Below are 14,739 nucleotides of genomic sequence, written 5' to 3' on the forward strand. Positions count from 1 at the left end.
GCTGTAAATGTCTCTTTTAATGGTTTTCAGGATTAAATATACTCTCTCAAAACCAAAAATAATGATTTAGAGAGCAGAAAAACATTATTTAGAGGCACCTATATCATGGACGATATAGAGTCACCTACAAGGGCTTTCCAAATGAGCTCCCAGCCGCCCAGTGAAGAAATCTGAGTCGGAGAACCAGAGGGAGGGTCAGACAGAACAATTTCACCCTGGGCATTAGCTCAGGAGCATAGCCTCTGGGCAAAGAACTGCTCAAAATGCCCTTACGTTGTAAACTACAAAGGAAAATGTTATTTCCAGCGATGTGATATGAAAATAAAAAAACATTCAGAAACCATACATACTGCTGATTAAGTCTAAATAACTAAGTTATTTTAATAAAACAGACATAAAATAGACATTAACTTTTTTATTTTCAAAAATCTGGGTTAAACGGTCAAGCTACTCATACATAAACCAAACAACAACTTAAAAAAAACAAAAACAAAAGCCCAGAACCTTGCAAATTGTTAACAGACGCTAAAAGACTACCAAACAGAGAGCTGGACTAGATAAACAAGAAAATCCCGACCACCTCTGACGCTCCGTGACAGAAGACAGATGCCACCTGGGTTTTCCCACCCGTGTGCTCCCACGTGCAGTCGGGGAAGAAAGAAAAAGCTGAAAATGGTACATTAAATGTGTTCAAATTACTGACCATTTCTTATATTATTTAGAATGATGTTTCCAGTGTTAAGAAATGATGGATATCCTTCTCTACACTAAAAAAAACAAAACAAATAAACAAACAAACAAAAAAAACCAACCAACCCAAGATACCCAGAACAGTGAAAACATTAGGACACAGCTTTGTTGCCATCATTTGGAACATACAGCCACATAGAAAATATTTAAAATTTTAAAGAAAAGCACTGCGTTTCTCATCTAAGTTGTTATAGTGAACAGACTTTTGTCAGTCACAGCCAAGCAACAGGGGACCCTGGAAAAGGTTACACTTGGAAACTCTCCAGAAGAGATTCTCTCCATCTGGAAGAGGTTTGCTGTGCTACAGAATGAAAAAGGAAGCAAATGCAAAGCAATCTATTAACCATTCTGTTGCTAAATTTAAAGCAAACATGCTGGTTGTGTTGAAAATTTAATTTAGAGTTTAAATTGCAAGGAAATTTGGGGGCACAGATTAAACCTTTAGACTGCCAGGAAGGAACTGAGCATTAAGGCCAATGATACTCAACATTCCTGGGTCTTTTCAAGTCCTTCCAGTGCAAGCAAATGAAAAACCAAACAAAACAACCCAACTTCAGTTCCAACGCTGACATGAGACTCCAGAAGTAATTAATTAGTTGGGCGGGTGGGGTGGTTAGCTGCTTCTATTCTCTTAATATCTGAATTTAAAACTTTTGAGTCCAGCTAGGGAAAGCACAGTCACTGCCCCAGGCCAGCTTCCTGCTGTTGAAACAGAACCTTCCTTATATTCTAAAACAAGGTTTGTTTTCCCTGGTTCTCTTTTTAAAACCCAGATATAGATGCCGTGATTTTCTACCTTGGCACCTGTTGCTAGTTCTGGATTTGAGGAAAGAGGACCGGCACGAGGGATTAACCTTGGCGAGTTCTCATCCAGGCTCTCAGACCCCTTACTTGGAAGTAAGAGAATCTCTCAGAATAGCATTTTAGGTGGAAGCAGAGGAAATTGAGGGCCATTTAAATTTTATTTGTAAGGAATGTATCTGAATTTTCTATTTATATGATCATGACAACACATCGCTTCAGTAATAAAAATGAAGGAACACGACGCTGTGATATGACAATTATTTTCACATACATTTTCTTGAGTTAGGGAAGCCCATTTGCGTGAGGAGTTTGGGCACTTTTAGAGACGTGGCTTCCAGCCATATTACCTATTAAAGAGCATACATAGCCTTCTTCTCATGGGTAAATGATCTGATGTTTAATGCCCCAGAGTCCCTTGAAATTACAGTAAGCAAAAATTGCTTTTTTAAACCAAACTTTGTAGGTTACAGTATGGTTTATTAGAATAATCCATAGGTGGTTTATTTCCCAAATGCTCGACATAACTAAAAATCCTTTTGTATTTAACATGGGTCAAATTCCAGAATTCCACAATGTTTCCCTCCAGAATTCCCTATTGTTTCCTGACATTTGGTACTACAGAGCAGAAGGTTGAAGCCAGAAAGCTCTTTGTTTTCTGATAGGCAACCCATTACTTTCTGACAGAATTTTTCATTCTCTATCCTCAGTAGTTAAAATTTTTGCCAGGAGGTGCCTGGGTACAGGTTTCTTTTCCCTTTTTCGGGGGTGGGGAGGGTGGGGGCTGGAATGCAGCGAATCCTTTCACACTGCATACACAGATTTTCATTCTATTCAGGAAAGATTTCATTTTTGTAGGCTGATGATGTATTTTTTCCTCAACAGTTTTTCCATCAGGAAAGCAAAACTCAGGAATATTACCTAATGTTCCCAGTCTTCCAAATCCATTATCTTTTCCCATTGTTTCCATCTCTTACTCCTTCTGAAAGAACATGAGGAAGAAAATCTCAAGTCTGTCCTTCACATTATTGATTTGAGTGTTTCTAAACTCAGTCCTGTTCTTTTCTGCTTCCAGTGTGGATTGTAATCTGTGCTTTTAGCTTCCTTGCAATCCTTCTTTCTAATCTCTCTTCTTTTTCATTTTATTCTAGCGCCTTTCTCTCTAAACCCACCCCCCCATCAGAGGTAACGATTGCCGCGCGGAAGCAATTCTTCTGTTCTTTCAGTTACAAGAAGAAGAGTCCTACCATTTTCTTGTTTCTCGCTGTAGACAGCTTTCATTTCCAAATGCTCTTGGAAGCTGTTTGTTTTCCTTGGTTCAGTCATTTTTTTAAAATATACCCCCCCCCCTTTTTTTCCTCTCTGTACTCATCCTTAAATACAATCCTCTTCCCGATCCAGGATCTGCCCGTGGTTGTGCTGTCTCCATGTGAGTGCTTGTCAACTCTCTTTTGTGGGTCTATGGCGCGGTGGATAAGGTAGTATGCGTATCTCCAAGTCCAATTTCAAGTTTAATGCTTTTCTATTAAAGTGTCTTCCCAATCCTTCCTACTGTTTTCTGGATCTCTGAACTAATATCATACATGAAAAATCACAGTATTTGCATATTCTGCTACTTCTTTGTATCTGCCTTCACCTAAAGGACATTTTTCACAGAATGCACCATGCCTTTAAGAAATCTTTCTGCTTTCTGCTCACATTTTAGCCCTAAGGTTTGGAGTCCTGGGCAGAATGAAGGGGGGGATGGGGAGCAGGAAGGCAGAAGGGGTGGGATATAGAGTATCTTCATGGTCTCTCCATCTAGTTAAGGGATAGGATCAATCAGTTATTTCTCTGGCTTGGGAGGTCTGATCCTGAGTAAGCAGGCAGACACCATTGGTGAAGAAAACGAGTTACTAAATATCTTTCAAAGTTCTTATTTCTCAGCATGTCCATCTCATGACATGAAGCCAGAGAAAATCCCGAGCTACCCCCTGGAAGATTTTGCCTCAATCCAGCTCCGTATGCCTCATGACTTGTACCAATTCTGTCTAGATTCTAGAACAGAGATTTGGCCTTCTTTGGAGGTTTTTATGAGTGTTTCTTTGGGATGTTAGGAGTTCAGTGGGGGCTTCTGCTAGCCACATGTCGTTCTGTGAGATGCAATTCAATCATTAGTTTTTAAAAATCCAAATCTTCCCAGTGATGGTATGGAGGAAAGAGTTTTGGATTAATGTTCTGGTCCTGAATCTATTTACTGTCCTGCTGACCTTGGACGGCCCCTCAGATACCTCTGGGCTTCCACTTCTTTATTGGTAAAATGAGGGAATTTGACTACATGATCTCAGAGTTACTTATAACCTAATGTTTTTTAAGTCTCAAAGCAGAAAGTAAACATGCCCAGATAAAGGAAAGAAGAATAGAAAACAAATGACTAAGTAAGTATATTTTGCTACGAGGGTGCTTTAGTCTAAAGATTATAAAAATCCTTTGACATCAAAATTTACAAAAAAGAAAGTAAAAAACATCCGCATATAATTGTGACATAGGTTAGGAAGCCTTTTACATTTTAAGCAATGATACCATTGTCAAGACAGGTACAATTAGTAAAGTATTTGACTTTTATTAGAATAAATTGGCATGACCGTCTGCCCTTTAGGGTAGGTAACAGGTAATACAAGTTATTTATTGGATAAAGACAAAAAGTTTTCAATATGCAGAATGTTCACAGAAAACCATCAGGCTTTCCAGAACTACTGAAACATACCAAGTGACCAATCAGTTAGTAAGAGAGTACATAAGAGGTGTGTCACCGTATGACTTGAGAAATAAAGTGTTTCCTAAACAGACAGAAATCGTGTTTACTTTTTTTAAGTTCTGTGATAAACGGACCTTCTGTAGCCCCAAAGAAGGCAGTTTTGTCTCACGGACTGAACACCGGATTTGGAGTCAGAAGACCTGGCTTCAGACTTAAGTTCTCCAATTTATAAGCTCGGTGAGACTTTGAGAAATTTACTTAACTTCTCTGAGCCTTGGGTTTCCCAGTAAGTAACATGGGAATACTTAGACCTACCTTGCAGAGCTGTTGTGAAATTAGATGAAAATATGAGGCAGCTGTGAGAAAGTACTTACCACAATGTTAGTCAAATGAGAACCTTCTAGAAACTTTTTTGAACTGTAACAATAACTGCAGTTAAATGTAAATTAATCAAATCAGTTATCTTGACTATAAAGTATTTAGGAGCTTATTCTCCTCTCATTGTGGGGGAGGGATCCATCTAAATGCTTTTAATAGTAATGGAAGCAATATGCATCTAATATAACCCAGTGATCTTTTGTTTGTTTTAACAAATATTTCCTGAAATTAAGTTCCATATCAGCTGCATTAGATTAATAAAGCACTTTAATTGAGCACAGAAATCTGATTCTGGTCAGCCAACTAAACATGAGAGACATGTCGGGATTTCTTGGACTATGAAGAACTAATAGTACATAAAATCCTCATGGTGATAAGCAAACTTTGTCAGAAGGATGGGCAGCCTCCCTCAAAGGAGTTTCGGGAAATCCTGTGATGTCAGAATTCGTGGACACGGAATACATAGGAATTCCCAGAGATAAGTCAGTCAAAGGCCTTTTCTTCTCTCAGGAAGGGAGTGTGTCCTTATGGCCACCAAACTCCCCCTCTACTAAGCAGATTAATTCCCATGGGGAAAAAAACAACAAAGATTTTCAAGAACACTGATTAAATCCCTGGATGTTTTTCTTTTAATACAGAGCATTAAAAACTCAACCCCAAAGCAAAATATGTAAAGATATATGTGAACTTGAAACTTTTAATATGTTCTTCTGCTCAGGACTGTTAACTGTTTCTAAATGTGCATGGGCCCTAACTTAGACAAAACTGGATCACATGTAGAGAAAATGAGGTGACTTTGAGGTCTCTGTCGTTTGCATTTATCAGTGCCCAAAGGTAAACTGGTTACTAGGTCAAAGACCAGATTTCAGTAATGACAAAGAGATGCATTTTGATAAACGTAATGTTTAAACATCCTGTTTACTTTATTGAAGTAATTAAACTGTGGTCAGCATTAGCCTAAACTGAGAAAAGTAATCAACATGTTGCTGCCTAAAGATAGCAAAAAACAATTTTAAAATCTGTGAAACCTGACAATTCAAGAAAACGATTTTTTCAAAAGAAAGTGAGAAGCTCTTAAAATTTAGGAGATCCACTGTAGGACCTTGAGGAATTAGGAATTTTGCTTCCAAGTTCTGCCACTTGCTAACTGTATGGGCTTCAGAAACCATAACACTGTTCAGGCTGGAGGTGACCCATTCCAGTGATCCCACTCCATCACCGATGGAAATGAGACCAGAACCTCGGAGGAGGGAAGGAGCTCCCAGTCCAGTTTTCTTTCTACTACTGCAAGAGGCTTCAGCTTCCACATGAATGATATTTTGTCCAGATTCTCCCAATGACTGTCTGTGAATATGCTGGGATATAGTGCTTGATCCTTTAAATAAGGCCGAATTGAAATAAAAATCAAAATAATAGAATTTCACATTTCTTCAAACACCATTTATCAGTCAGAGCAGGACTAATGCAGCACATAACTCAAGGAGAGCTGGAAAATGCCACCAAGGAGACCATTTCTTTCACAGCTTTGGTAAGGTTCTTCCATAATACTCCCCTTTGCAGACACACGAAACAATGCAAAAGCTTTCTCATAAAGCCTCTTAAGGCATCTCCATTCTTCATGTGTTTTTGCTTACAGCTGAGGTAACAGGGCTTGACTGTGTTGGAGGTAGAATTTATGGGCATACATGTGACCAGATTATCAGGTTTGGTTTCCTCTTCAAGTTTAACAGTTTAAAGGAGGGAGAATCTCCACAATGGAAGAAATAATTGATGTGATGCAGATTTGTTGAATAATATTAATTATTACTATTACCAAAACTTGTAGCTGAAATAGCTCACATATATCACATGCTTACTGTGCACCCAGTGCTGTGTTAACCTTTCACGTTTAATGGGATCACACCCTTCCAAGCTGACCCTCCATCACGTCTGCTGGAATACACTTCCGAGGGGAGACCTGTTAGATTCTGGAGGGGAGCTATCAAGCAAGCAGGGCTTGCGTTAGAGCAGACGCAGAAGGTGCTGTGGGCAAGAGCTCGCCCAAAGCACCCCACAGGTCCTCCCTAACACCTGCAGCTCCACTGTTCCTGACGCCGAGCCAGAGGCAACTTGTGCTTCGGTGAGCTTGGGAGCTCCTGATATGCGTTCCCACTTTTGAGTAAAATAAATAAATAAATAAATAACGGTAAGTGGAGAAAATGCCCTTAATCTTCCCCCACCCCCTTCCTTCTCTTGGGATTCTCCTTTCTCCTGGCTTAGGCAAGAGTGGAAAATCATGGCGTCCTCCAGCGGGCATGAGTGAGGGTGGCTGGAAGGGCTGACTGCCCGCTAGAACTAGCTACTCCGGACATGGCCATACAAAGAAGAGGGGCTCTGCCACCTTAGCAGGTTTACCAGGCGTCACTACATACACATTTGAAGCGTGTGTTGCATACACACACAGACATCTCACGCAAACACATAACAAAGTACCTCATTAACCGGTGGCACAGAGTAGCATCTGCTAAATCTAACTCCCAGTCCCCGAGGTGGGCACAAAATGCGTGGCATTTAGGATGCTGAGATGCAATGCTCTCGTTCCATCAGATATCACTGAAGTTTCCACCTCCTGGTTTTTTATTCAGTCATTCACCTCAGAACTCTGGGATTTATAGCACATCAAACAGTGAGAAGCAACAAATGTGAGGCAGAGGTGGTTGTTCAGCTGAGGAAAAGCCCCTGTCAACAGAAGGATGACAACCTCTGGGTCAGTTATTGCTACTTATGGACGTGTTGAAATCTGAAAAGATCAGGGATTCCTAATGGCCATTTCCTCTTGCATCTATTTAAAATAAAAATGGAGGTTTTATTTATTAGGCTGCAGGCTCTGTCTGCCCAAGAGTTCACATGGGGTGTATTTCTGTTTAAGTGCAGAACTGACAGGAAAGATCACCACCTGCTTTCCACCAACAAAATATCCTTTGGGTATTTAGCAAACTACAGAAAACTATACCTAATGCTTTGTGTCTCTTCTTTAAGCAAAACCCTAAAACCACTATAGGAAATCACAACAGAATAATATGCAGTATCAAGTCATAACACTGATTACTAAATCAGTGTTACTTACATATGCACGGAGACATACCAAAATGAATCCATACTCAGAAAAGATCAACTAGTAAACAAAATTATAAATGTTCAGTTTAACTAAAAAGGGAACAACATTAAACCTTAAGGCAGCATTGGCTGAGTCTTTTCTGGTAAAGGATGCATTACGTATTTCAACGACTGGTGAATGATTTTTTAAGAACAATGAATTAAAATGAATACTACAGTAATGTTTTGAAAAAGAACTAGGACCGATTTTAGGACTCTTGCGACATGAATTTATACTGGAATTTCAATTTTGGATTAGAAAGCACACGCAGGAACATAATCTTGTAGCAGTCTTTCCTCAAACGCAACATAAAGATTCCTGGAAATTATTGTTATTATTGATTTGCACTCTTTGGGCTCCTTTTTCTCTTGTCATTCAGAGTAGTTACCAGAAAATTCTGCTCAAGTTTCAGTAACATGTCAGGCTGCAGTTTACCTGAGTGCATCAATGACCTGTCATTACGCTCTGATTTTTACATGCGTGTCTTTAGTGCGGAGTCTGCTTACCTGGCAGGCTGTCTCCGTCATCATGGCCCATGCATGGCCCATACAGAATGATGACCTCTGTCGTTGCGGAAAAAAAGTCAAACTTTGATAAAACATATCCTAAGTACTTTCATAATCACGTTTGGGCATTTGCTTTCTTTGCAGCTTGCTTTTTTTTGGATTTTCCGGACGAAGCCTGAAAATCACCTGTGGTCATTTAACAAATCTGGGGGTAGATGCTGACAGTACAACTGTATGACACAAAGGACAGATTTTTAAAAATTCCAAAAAAAGGTTCAAATGAAAATAGCTTTCACGTGGTGCTGAGGAAGAACACGTAGGCACTTCTGCTTCAGGAGGTTTTCGTATTTTGATCACAGATCGCTTTTTTTCCAAGCCACTTCTGGAAATTCCCTCATGGCACAAACCACCCAGTTCACTGGAAACCTTGCTCTCCTAAATATCGTCTGGCGCATTCATCTTTTTCCATAAAATTAAAATTGTCCCCATTGACACAGGGATCGAGTTGCTCCCCGTGCTGAGAGCAGTGGGGGCCGCCCCTATCTCCCCATCAGCACTCCCGAGTGCAGCCCCACCAGCTTCTAGCAGGCAAAGCTGCTTGCTCTGCAGAACCAAGCTATCCATCAACGAAACAGACAGAGGAGTGTCAAGTGCAATTTTTCTCCTGGAAATAGTTAACGTGTCTGCCTCTCCCCTTCCAGTTCCTTATTGTGAGTGTAATTCAACAAAGTATATATAGTCTTCATAACATTCTAAAGCTACTAGGCTACTGGGAGTATTTTTAATGACTACTTAGACAGTCTCCTTTATTCTTTTTTCTTTTCTTTTTTTTTTTTTAAGAAAATCTGTGCTAAAAAGGCACTAAATGAACTTCCTCACTCTTGTTTATGGAGCAGTTATACATGGTGTTAGATTCTATAATTTAACAAGGGTGACACACATTTGGATAAAATACCCTAATCATTCAGACTCCTCTACTTTCAGTTACAAAAACACACCCAAAGTCGAAGAAATAGCAGGTCACCCTGCCAGAGACCAGCCTGACCTTGAGGTCGCCGTCACTCGCTGCCACCTCAGAGCTCTGGCCCCACTTGCCTGAGGGAACTCTTGCCCCTCAGGGGGAGCAGGGCAGTGGCCTGGGCCCAGGGGAGACTCACTGACAGCAACTGTGGGAGCCGAGCCTCCTGGAGACCTGAGTAAATGAGACAAAGGTGAAGTTCTCACAGTTTTCCAGCTTGACCTTCTTGGCTAAGTTGGGGACGATCCCCCGAAGAGACCGCAGGCCCATCCTCTGCTCCTCGTACCACACGCTGCCCGTGTCTGTGGCCTCCTTCCTGGCCGTAAGGTAGAACGGGGACTTGGCCTCCATCTGCGTGGGCGGCCGGTGGATGTACATGTACTTGTAGAGGAGGCAGTAAGGGCACTGCTTGTGGCCCCTGGAATGCTCGTGGTAGATTTTCCCGTGGCATACTCTAGTGGAACCACTCCGGCTCTCCCGTTTGACACTGTCTGTCCGGGCAAAATAGGGCTGGTTCTGGGGGTCTTTGAGCAGCTCAATGTCACCGTACATCAGATCTGCGTGTTCCTGCAGCGTCCGCATGTTCAGGTACTGGCTGTTGTACTTGACCACGGTGGACAGCAGAGTGATAGGGCTGTCATCCCCCAGACACCCTGCCTGCCACATCTCCTCCTCATCGGAAAGAGAGAAGTAGACAATATTGCGAGAACGAGCACCTGACATCCCTGCCTTACTCAGCACCCACAGCTTCTCCTTGAGTTTCTTGGTGGAAGAACTGAAGGTGCTGCTGGTGATGGAGAAGCCCACGCCTGCATTCTTCAGGATGCGGTCCAGGCCGCGGCGAATGGCATGCAGCGAGGTGGCCAGGAAGTCGGAGCCATCGCTCTTCTTAACGGTGACATAGAAATTCTCGAGCAGCTCATTCAACTTCGCCGCAGGGATCTCAAACGAGACAAACACTGAGGTTACACATTGGAGGACACCCAAAGAGCCAGACCCTTTCCTTCTCCTTGTCCTCCCAGGGGCTGTATTGTGGACGAAACATTTTGTCCCGCCTCTATGGGGTTGATTCCTAGCCTGATTCAGTGAAAGAACTTCATATGGAAGATCTCGGTTCCATACTTGAAACCACAGTGTTTCAAGCAGCAAAATGGGACAAAATAAAGACCTTCTCAAAGGATTACTGTGACGCCTAAATAAAGGAAGGGGCATGGAGGGTTTTAAATAATGGAGAACACACACACATATGCATACATAAATATACGTGTATTTAGTAATTATGATTATTGGCCTTTGTAACTTACACAATTCTATTCCCCTCCAGAAAGCCTTCCTTTTCTTTTCTAGCAAATCATTTCCTTTTCTCTCCTTCACTAAAATCCAGACATTCTCTCTAAAGAATTTGTGAACCAAATTTACACACTCGGAATTCTCCCAGCATCAATTTCCTCAAAATCTACCATACTATTAGGTCCTGCGGGCACTAAACATGGTGCTGTTGGGGAAAGACGATGGGTATGTCTGGGCTGCACAGCAAGTTCATGACCTTAATCCTTCATTGAATGTATCTGAACAGGCCCTGAAATATCACTGGCTTAATGACCCACAGGGTTGCAATAACAATACTTTTTCAAAAAATATGGAAAGCTTGGGCGCCTGGGTGGCTCAGTGGGTTAAGCCGCTGCCTTCGGCTCAGGTCATGATCTCAGGGTCCTGGGATCGAGTCCCGCATCGGGCTCTCTGCTCAGCAGGGAGCCTGCTTCCCTCTCTCTCTCTGCCTGCCTCTCCATCTACTTGTGTGATTTCTCTCTGTCAAATAAATGAATAAAATCTTTAAAAAAAAAAAAAATATGGAAAGCTTAATAACTGCACTGACAATTAGAGAGAGCTCCTCACTTGGATATGTTGGGAGAAGGAAGCCCAGACATTAAGAGAGTTCTTTCTTTCTTTCCTTCTTTATTTTTTAAGCTTTTTTAAAGAAAGATTTTATTTATTTTATTTGAGAGAGCAAGTGTGCTCGCACAGTGGGGTGGGCGAACGGAAGGGGCAGAGGAGAAGTAGACTCCCTGCTGAGCAGGGAGCCCAATTAGGGCTCCATCCCAGGACTCTGGGATGATAACCTGAGCTGAAGGAAGATGCTTAATTCACTGAGCCACCCAGATGCCCCAAGAGCTTTATTTTCAAGAGAGAGCTAGAGGGATGTCTCGGTGGTTCAGTTGGTTGAGAGGCTACCTTCGGATCAGGGTCCTGGAATCGAGTCTGGCATTGGGCTCCTTGCTTGGTGGGGAGCCTGCTTCTCCCTCTCCCTCTGCCTGTTGCTCCCCCTTCTTGGGGTCCCTCTCGCTCTCTCTCTGACAAATAAATAAGTAAATAATTAAATTTAAAAAAAAAGAGGGAGCTAGAAAGAGAAAACCAGACTTTCCTCATAGTCCTTTCAGGCCAAGTACATGTTCTAGGACAAAAGAAAGTCTCAATGGGGATGCCTGGGTGGCTCAGTTGGTTAACCGTCTGCCTTCAGCTCTGGTCATGATCTCAGGGTCCTGGGATTGAACCTCGTGTCAGCTCCCTGGAACTCAGGAGGAAGTCTGCTTCTCCCTCTGCCCTTCCCCCAGCTTGTGCTTGTGCTCTCTCTGTCTCTCAAAAATAAACAAAATCTTAAAAAAAAAAAAAAAAAAGAAGTAAAAGAGCTGAAGAGCCCCAAAATAGAGTGACAAGATTGTCAGAGATGTGTATTACTTCTAAGGAGATGGTTTTATGGCATCTTAACAGCTTTGGAGCACGAGAAAGAGAAAGGGTCTTCATTTTTCTTGAATTCGAATCTAACATACATGAAAAAAAGCATATGAATATAAATATAAACAAGCTATTTTCATTTAGCACAGTGCCCTGTTAAGTAAGACAGGTGCATGTTATAACATTGGAAAACAAGCACAAGGCTCTGATACACAGCTCTGATATGCACGAAGAGCAATTTACATGGTACCACACAAAACAAGGACTGCCTATGTTATCAAATCACATTCAGAACTGCAGGAAAGCAACACTACATCAAGACAAGTAGGGATTGTTGCAGAGTGTAAGGATGATTCAATCTTAATAAATATGTTAATATAATGGACTTACTCATAGAGAAAGTAATATGAACTTGCTAATTACTGAAAACGTACTTGAAAGTTTGATATCCATTTCAAATTTTTAAGAACTCAAATTAAATTTAGATTGGAAGAAAAAATACTTTTACTATGATGAGTATTTTACAGACAAGAACTATAAAAATTGTACCTCAGATGGAAACATTAGAATGGTTTCTTTATAAAGTCAGGAATAGGATGAGCTTGCTGAATTATCTGATACTGTATGTGTGTAACAGTAGTCTGGAGGTTCTAGCAAACCAGGCAAGACAAGAAAAAAAATTACACACATGTATCATATGTGTATGTGTATATACTAAAGGAAAAAGATAAAATATAATTATTTTCTTTTTTTAAAGAAGATTTTATTGATTTATTTGACAGAGAGAGAGAGATCACAAGTAGGCAGAGAAGCAGGCAGAGGGGGAGGGGGAAGCAGGCTCCCTGCTGAGCAGAGAGCCCAAAGTGGGGCTTGATCCCATCACCCGGGATCATGATCTGAGCTGAAGGCAGAGGTTTAACCACTGAGTCACCCAGGCACCCCAAAATACAATTATTTTCTGATCATCTGACTGTTGGTCTAGGAAACTCCAAGAGATTCAGGCTAAAAAGTCATCAGTAGGGCAGCTACATACAGTATATGAAAAGCAACGACTTTTTTAGACACCGGCAAAAACCTGTTAAAATAACCATGACTCTCAAACTCAACTGGTTTCAGATTTTTATGTTGTCACTTACAGCTCCCTACTTGCAGGTGTTAACTTCTCTTCGTATTAGCTGGGATTTGTTTGGTCCCAAAAGCTAAGCCACATTCGAACAAGCCTAGGCAAAGAGGGAAGTCAGATTTAGTGGACTCCAAGACTATCTAAGTCAGTGAGGCAGCAGCCTTGAGGGAGATGGGTCAGTGAGGATCAGATCACACTTGTGAAAAGAACCAGCAGGGAAAATACTAGGTGGAACTCACACACTAGCTACAGAGGAGGCTGGTAGTGTGCACCCTGTTTATTTAGATGGCATTCTGAAGTCTGGTTTGACTCCTTCCTTTCTCTCTTGAGCACATGACTAATTTGACGCTCACCAGCACCAAACCGTGATCAAGAGCTCTTACCCACCTTGTCTGTTGCCAGCTATATCTAACTTTCTTTTTTTAAAGTCAGCTCCACACCCAGTGTGGGACTTGAACTCATGAGATCAAGAGTTACATGCTCTACCAATTGAGACAGCCAGGTGTCTCTTTTATCTATCGTTAAAGACCCATTTAGATTAAAAATATCTTGCATTGAGACCAAGAAAATGAGATTAAAGAACATGGGCTTTGATACCACAATTCATTCTTTTTACTAAATATTGGCTAATTCTCTAAGATACTGGCCTCTTTCTTAAGAATTTATTATTAAAAATGTTTAATTTGAGGGGCCCATGTGAATAGATTACAGAAGACTAAAATCCATCTTCTTCTTTTTTTTTTTTTAGATTTATTTATTTATTTGACTGAGAGAGAGAGATCACAAGTAGACAGAGAGGCAGGCAGAGAGAGAGAGAGAAAAGCAGGCTCCCTGCTGAGCGGAGAGCCCGATGCGGGACTCGATCCCAGGACACTGAGATCATGACCCGAGCCAAAGGCAGTGGCCCAGCCCACTGAGCCACCCAGCTGCCCCTAAAATCCATCTTCTTTCTCATCCAGGATTCCTCTAGGTAACACAGGGGAAACTAAGAAATACTAGTTCAATGATAAGGCACACTCTATGGGACAGATGGGACATTTTTTCCACCTGGGAGGCAGAACTTCTCTAAATCTTGGAGAGTGTGGAGAAATTAGGCTCTTTTCAGGGATTCTTGCATGGGAACATAAAGGCTCCCAGTAACAGACAACTTCAAAGTCTGAAAGACAAGATCCTCAGGCCTAGAAAAAATTAAGTTTAGTGGGGATGACAAAATGCTGATAGGGGTCTGTGAGAACAGGTGAATTTTAAAATTATTATTAATAAAGGTAAAATAGTTATATTTTTACTGATTTATTTGTATTTTTGTAAATTGTGGTAAAACATATATAACATTTACCATCTTAACCATTTGTTAGTATACAATTCCATGGTTTTAAGTACATTTAAAACATTGACCAACCCCCACCACTATTCCTTTCCAGAACTTTAGCATCGTTCCAGGCAGAAACTGTACTCATTCAAGAATAGCTACATATTTCCTCCTCCTCTGAGCCTCTGGTAACTCTCTCATACTTTCTGTCTTTATGACCCTACCTATTCTAGATATCTTACCTAAAT

The 14,739-nt window shown here is 41.2% G+C and overlaps 1 protein-coding gene across 2 annotated transcripts in view; it reads right to left on the reverse strand.

The window, feature by feature from the left end:
* Positions 1-400: 400 nt before the first annotated feature.
* The window catches only part of KIAA1958 (KIAA1958 ortholog), a 160,946-nt gene continuing 146,607 nt past the window's right edge, over positions 401-14,739 (reverse strand). For both annotated transcript variants that reach the window (XM_059411046.1, XM_059411047.1), the window contains one exon: positions 401-10,268. In XM_059411046.1, the coding sequence (XP_059267029.1) occupies positions 9,462-10,268 (807 nt within the window). In that variant the 3' untranslated portion in view covers positions 401-9,461. The remainder of the gene's footprint in view (positions 10,269-14,739) is intronic.

Source organism: Mustela nigripes, chromosome 9 (assembly GCF_022355385.1).
Source record: "Mustela nigripes isolate SB6536 chromosome 9, MUSNIG.SB6536, whole genome shotgun sequence".
In the NCBI taxonomy this organism is placed as follows: Eukaryota; Metazoa; Chordata; class Mammalia; order Carnivora; family Mustelidae; genus Mustela; species Mustela nigripes.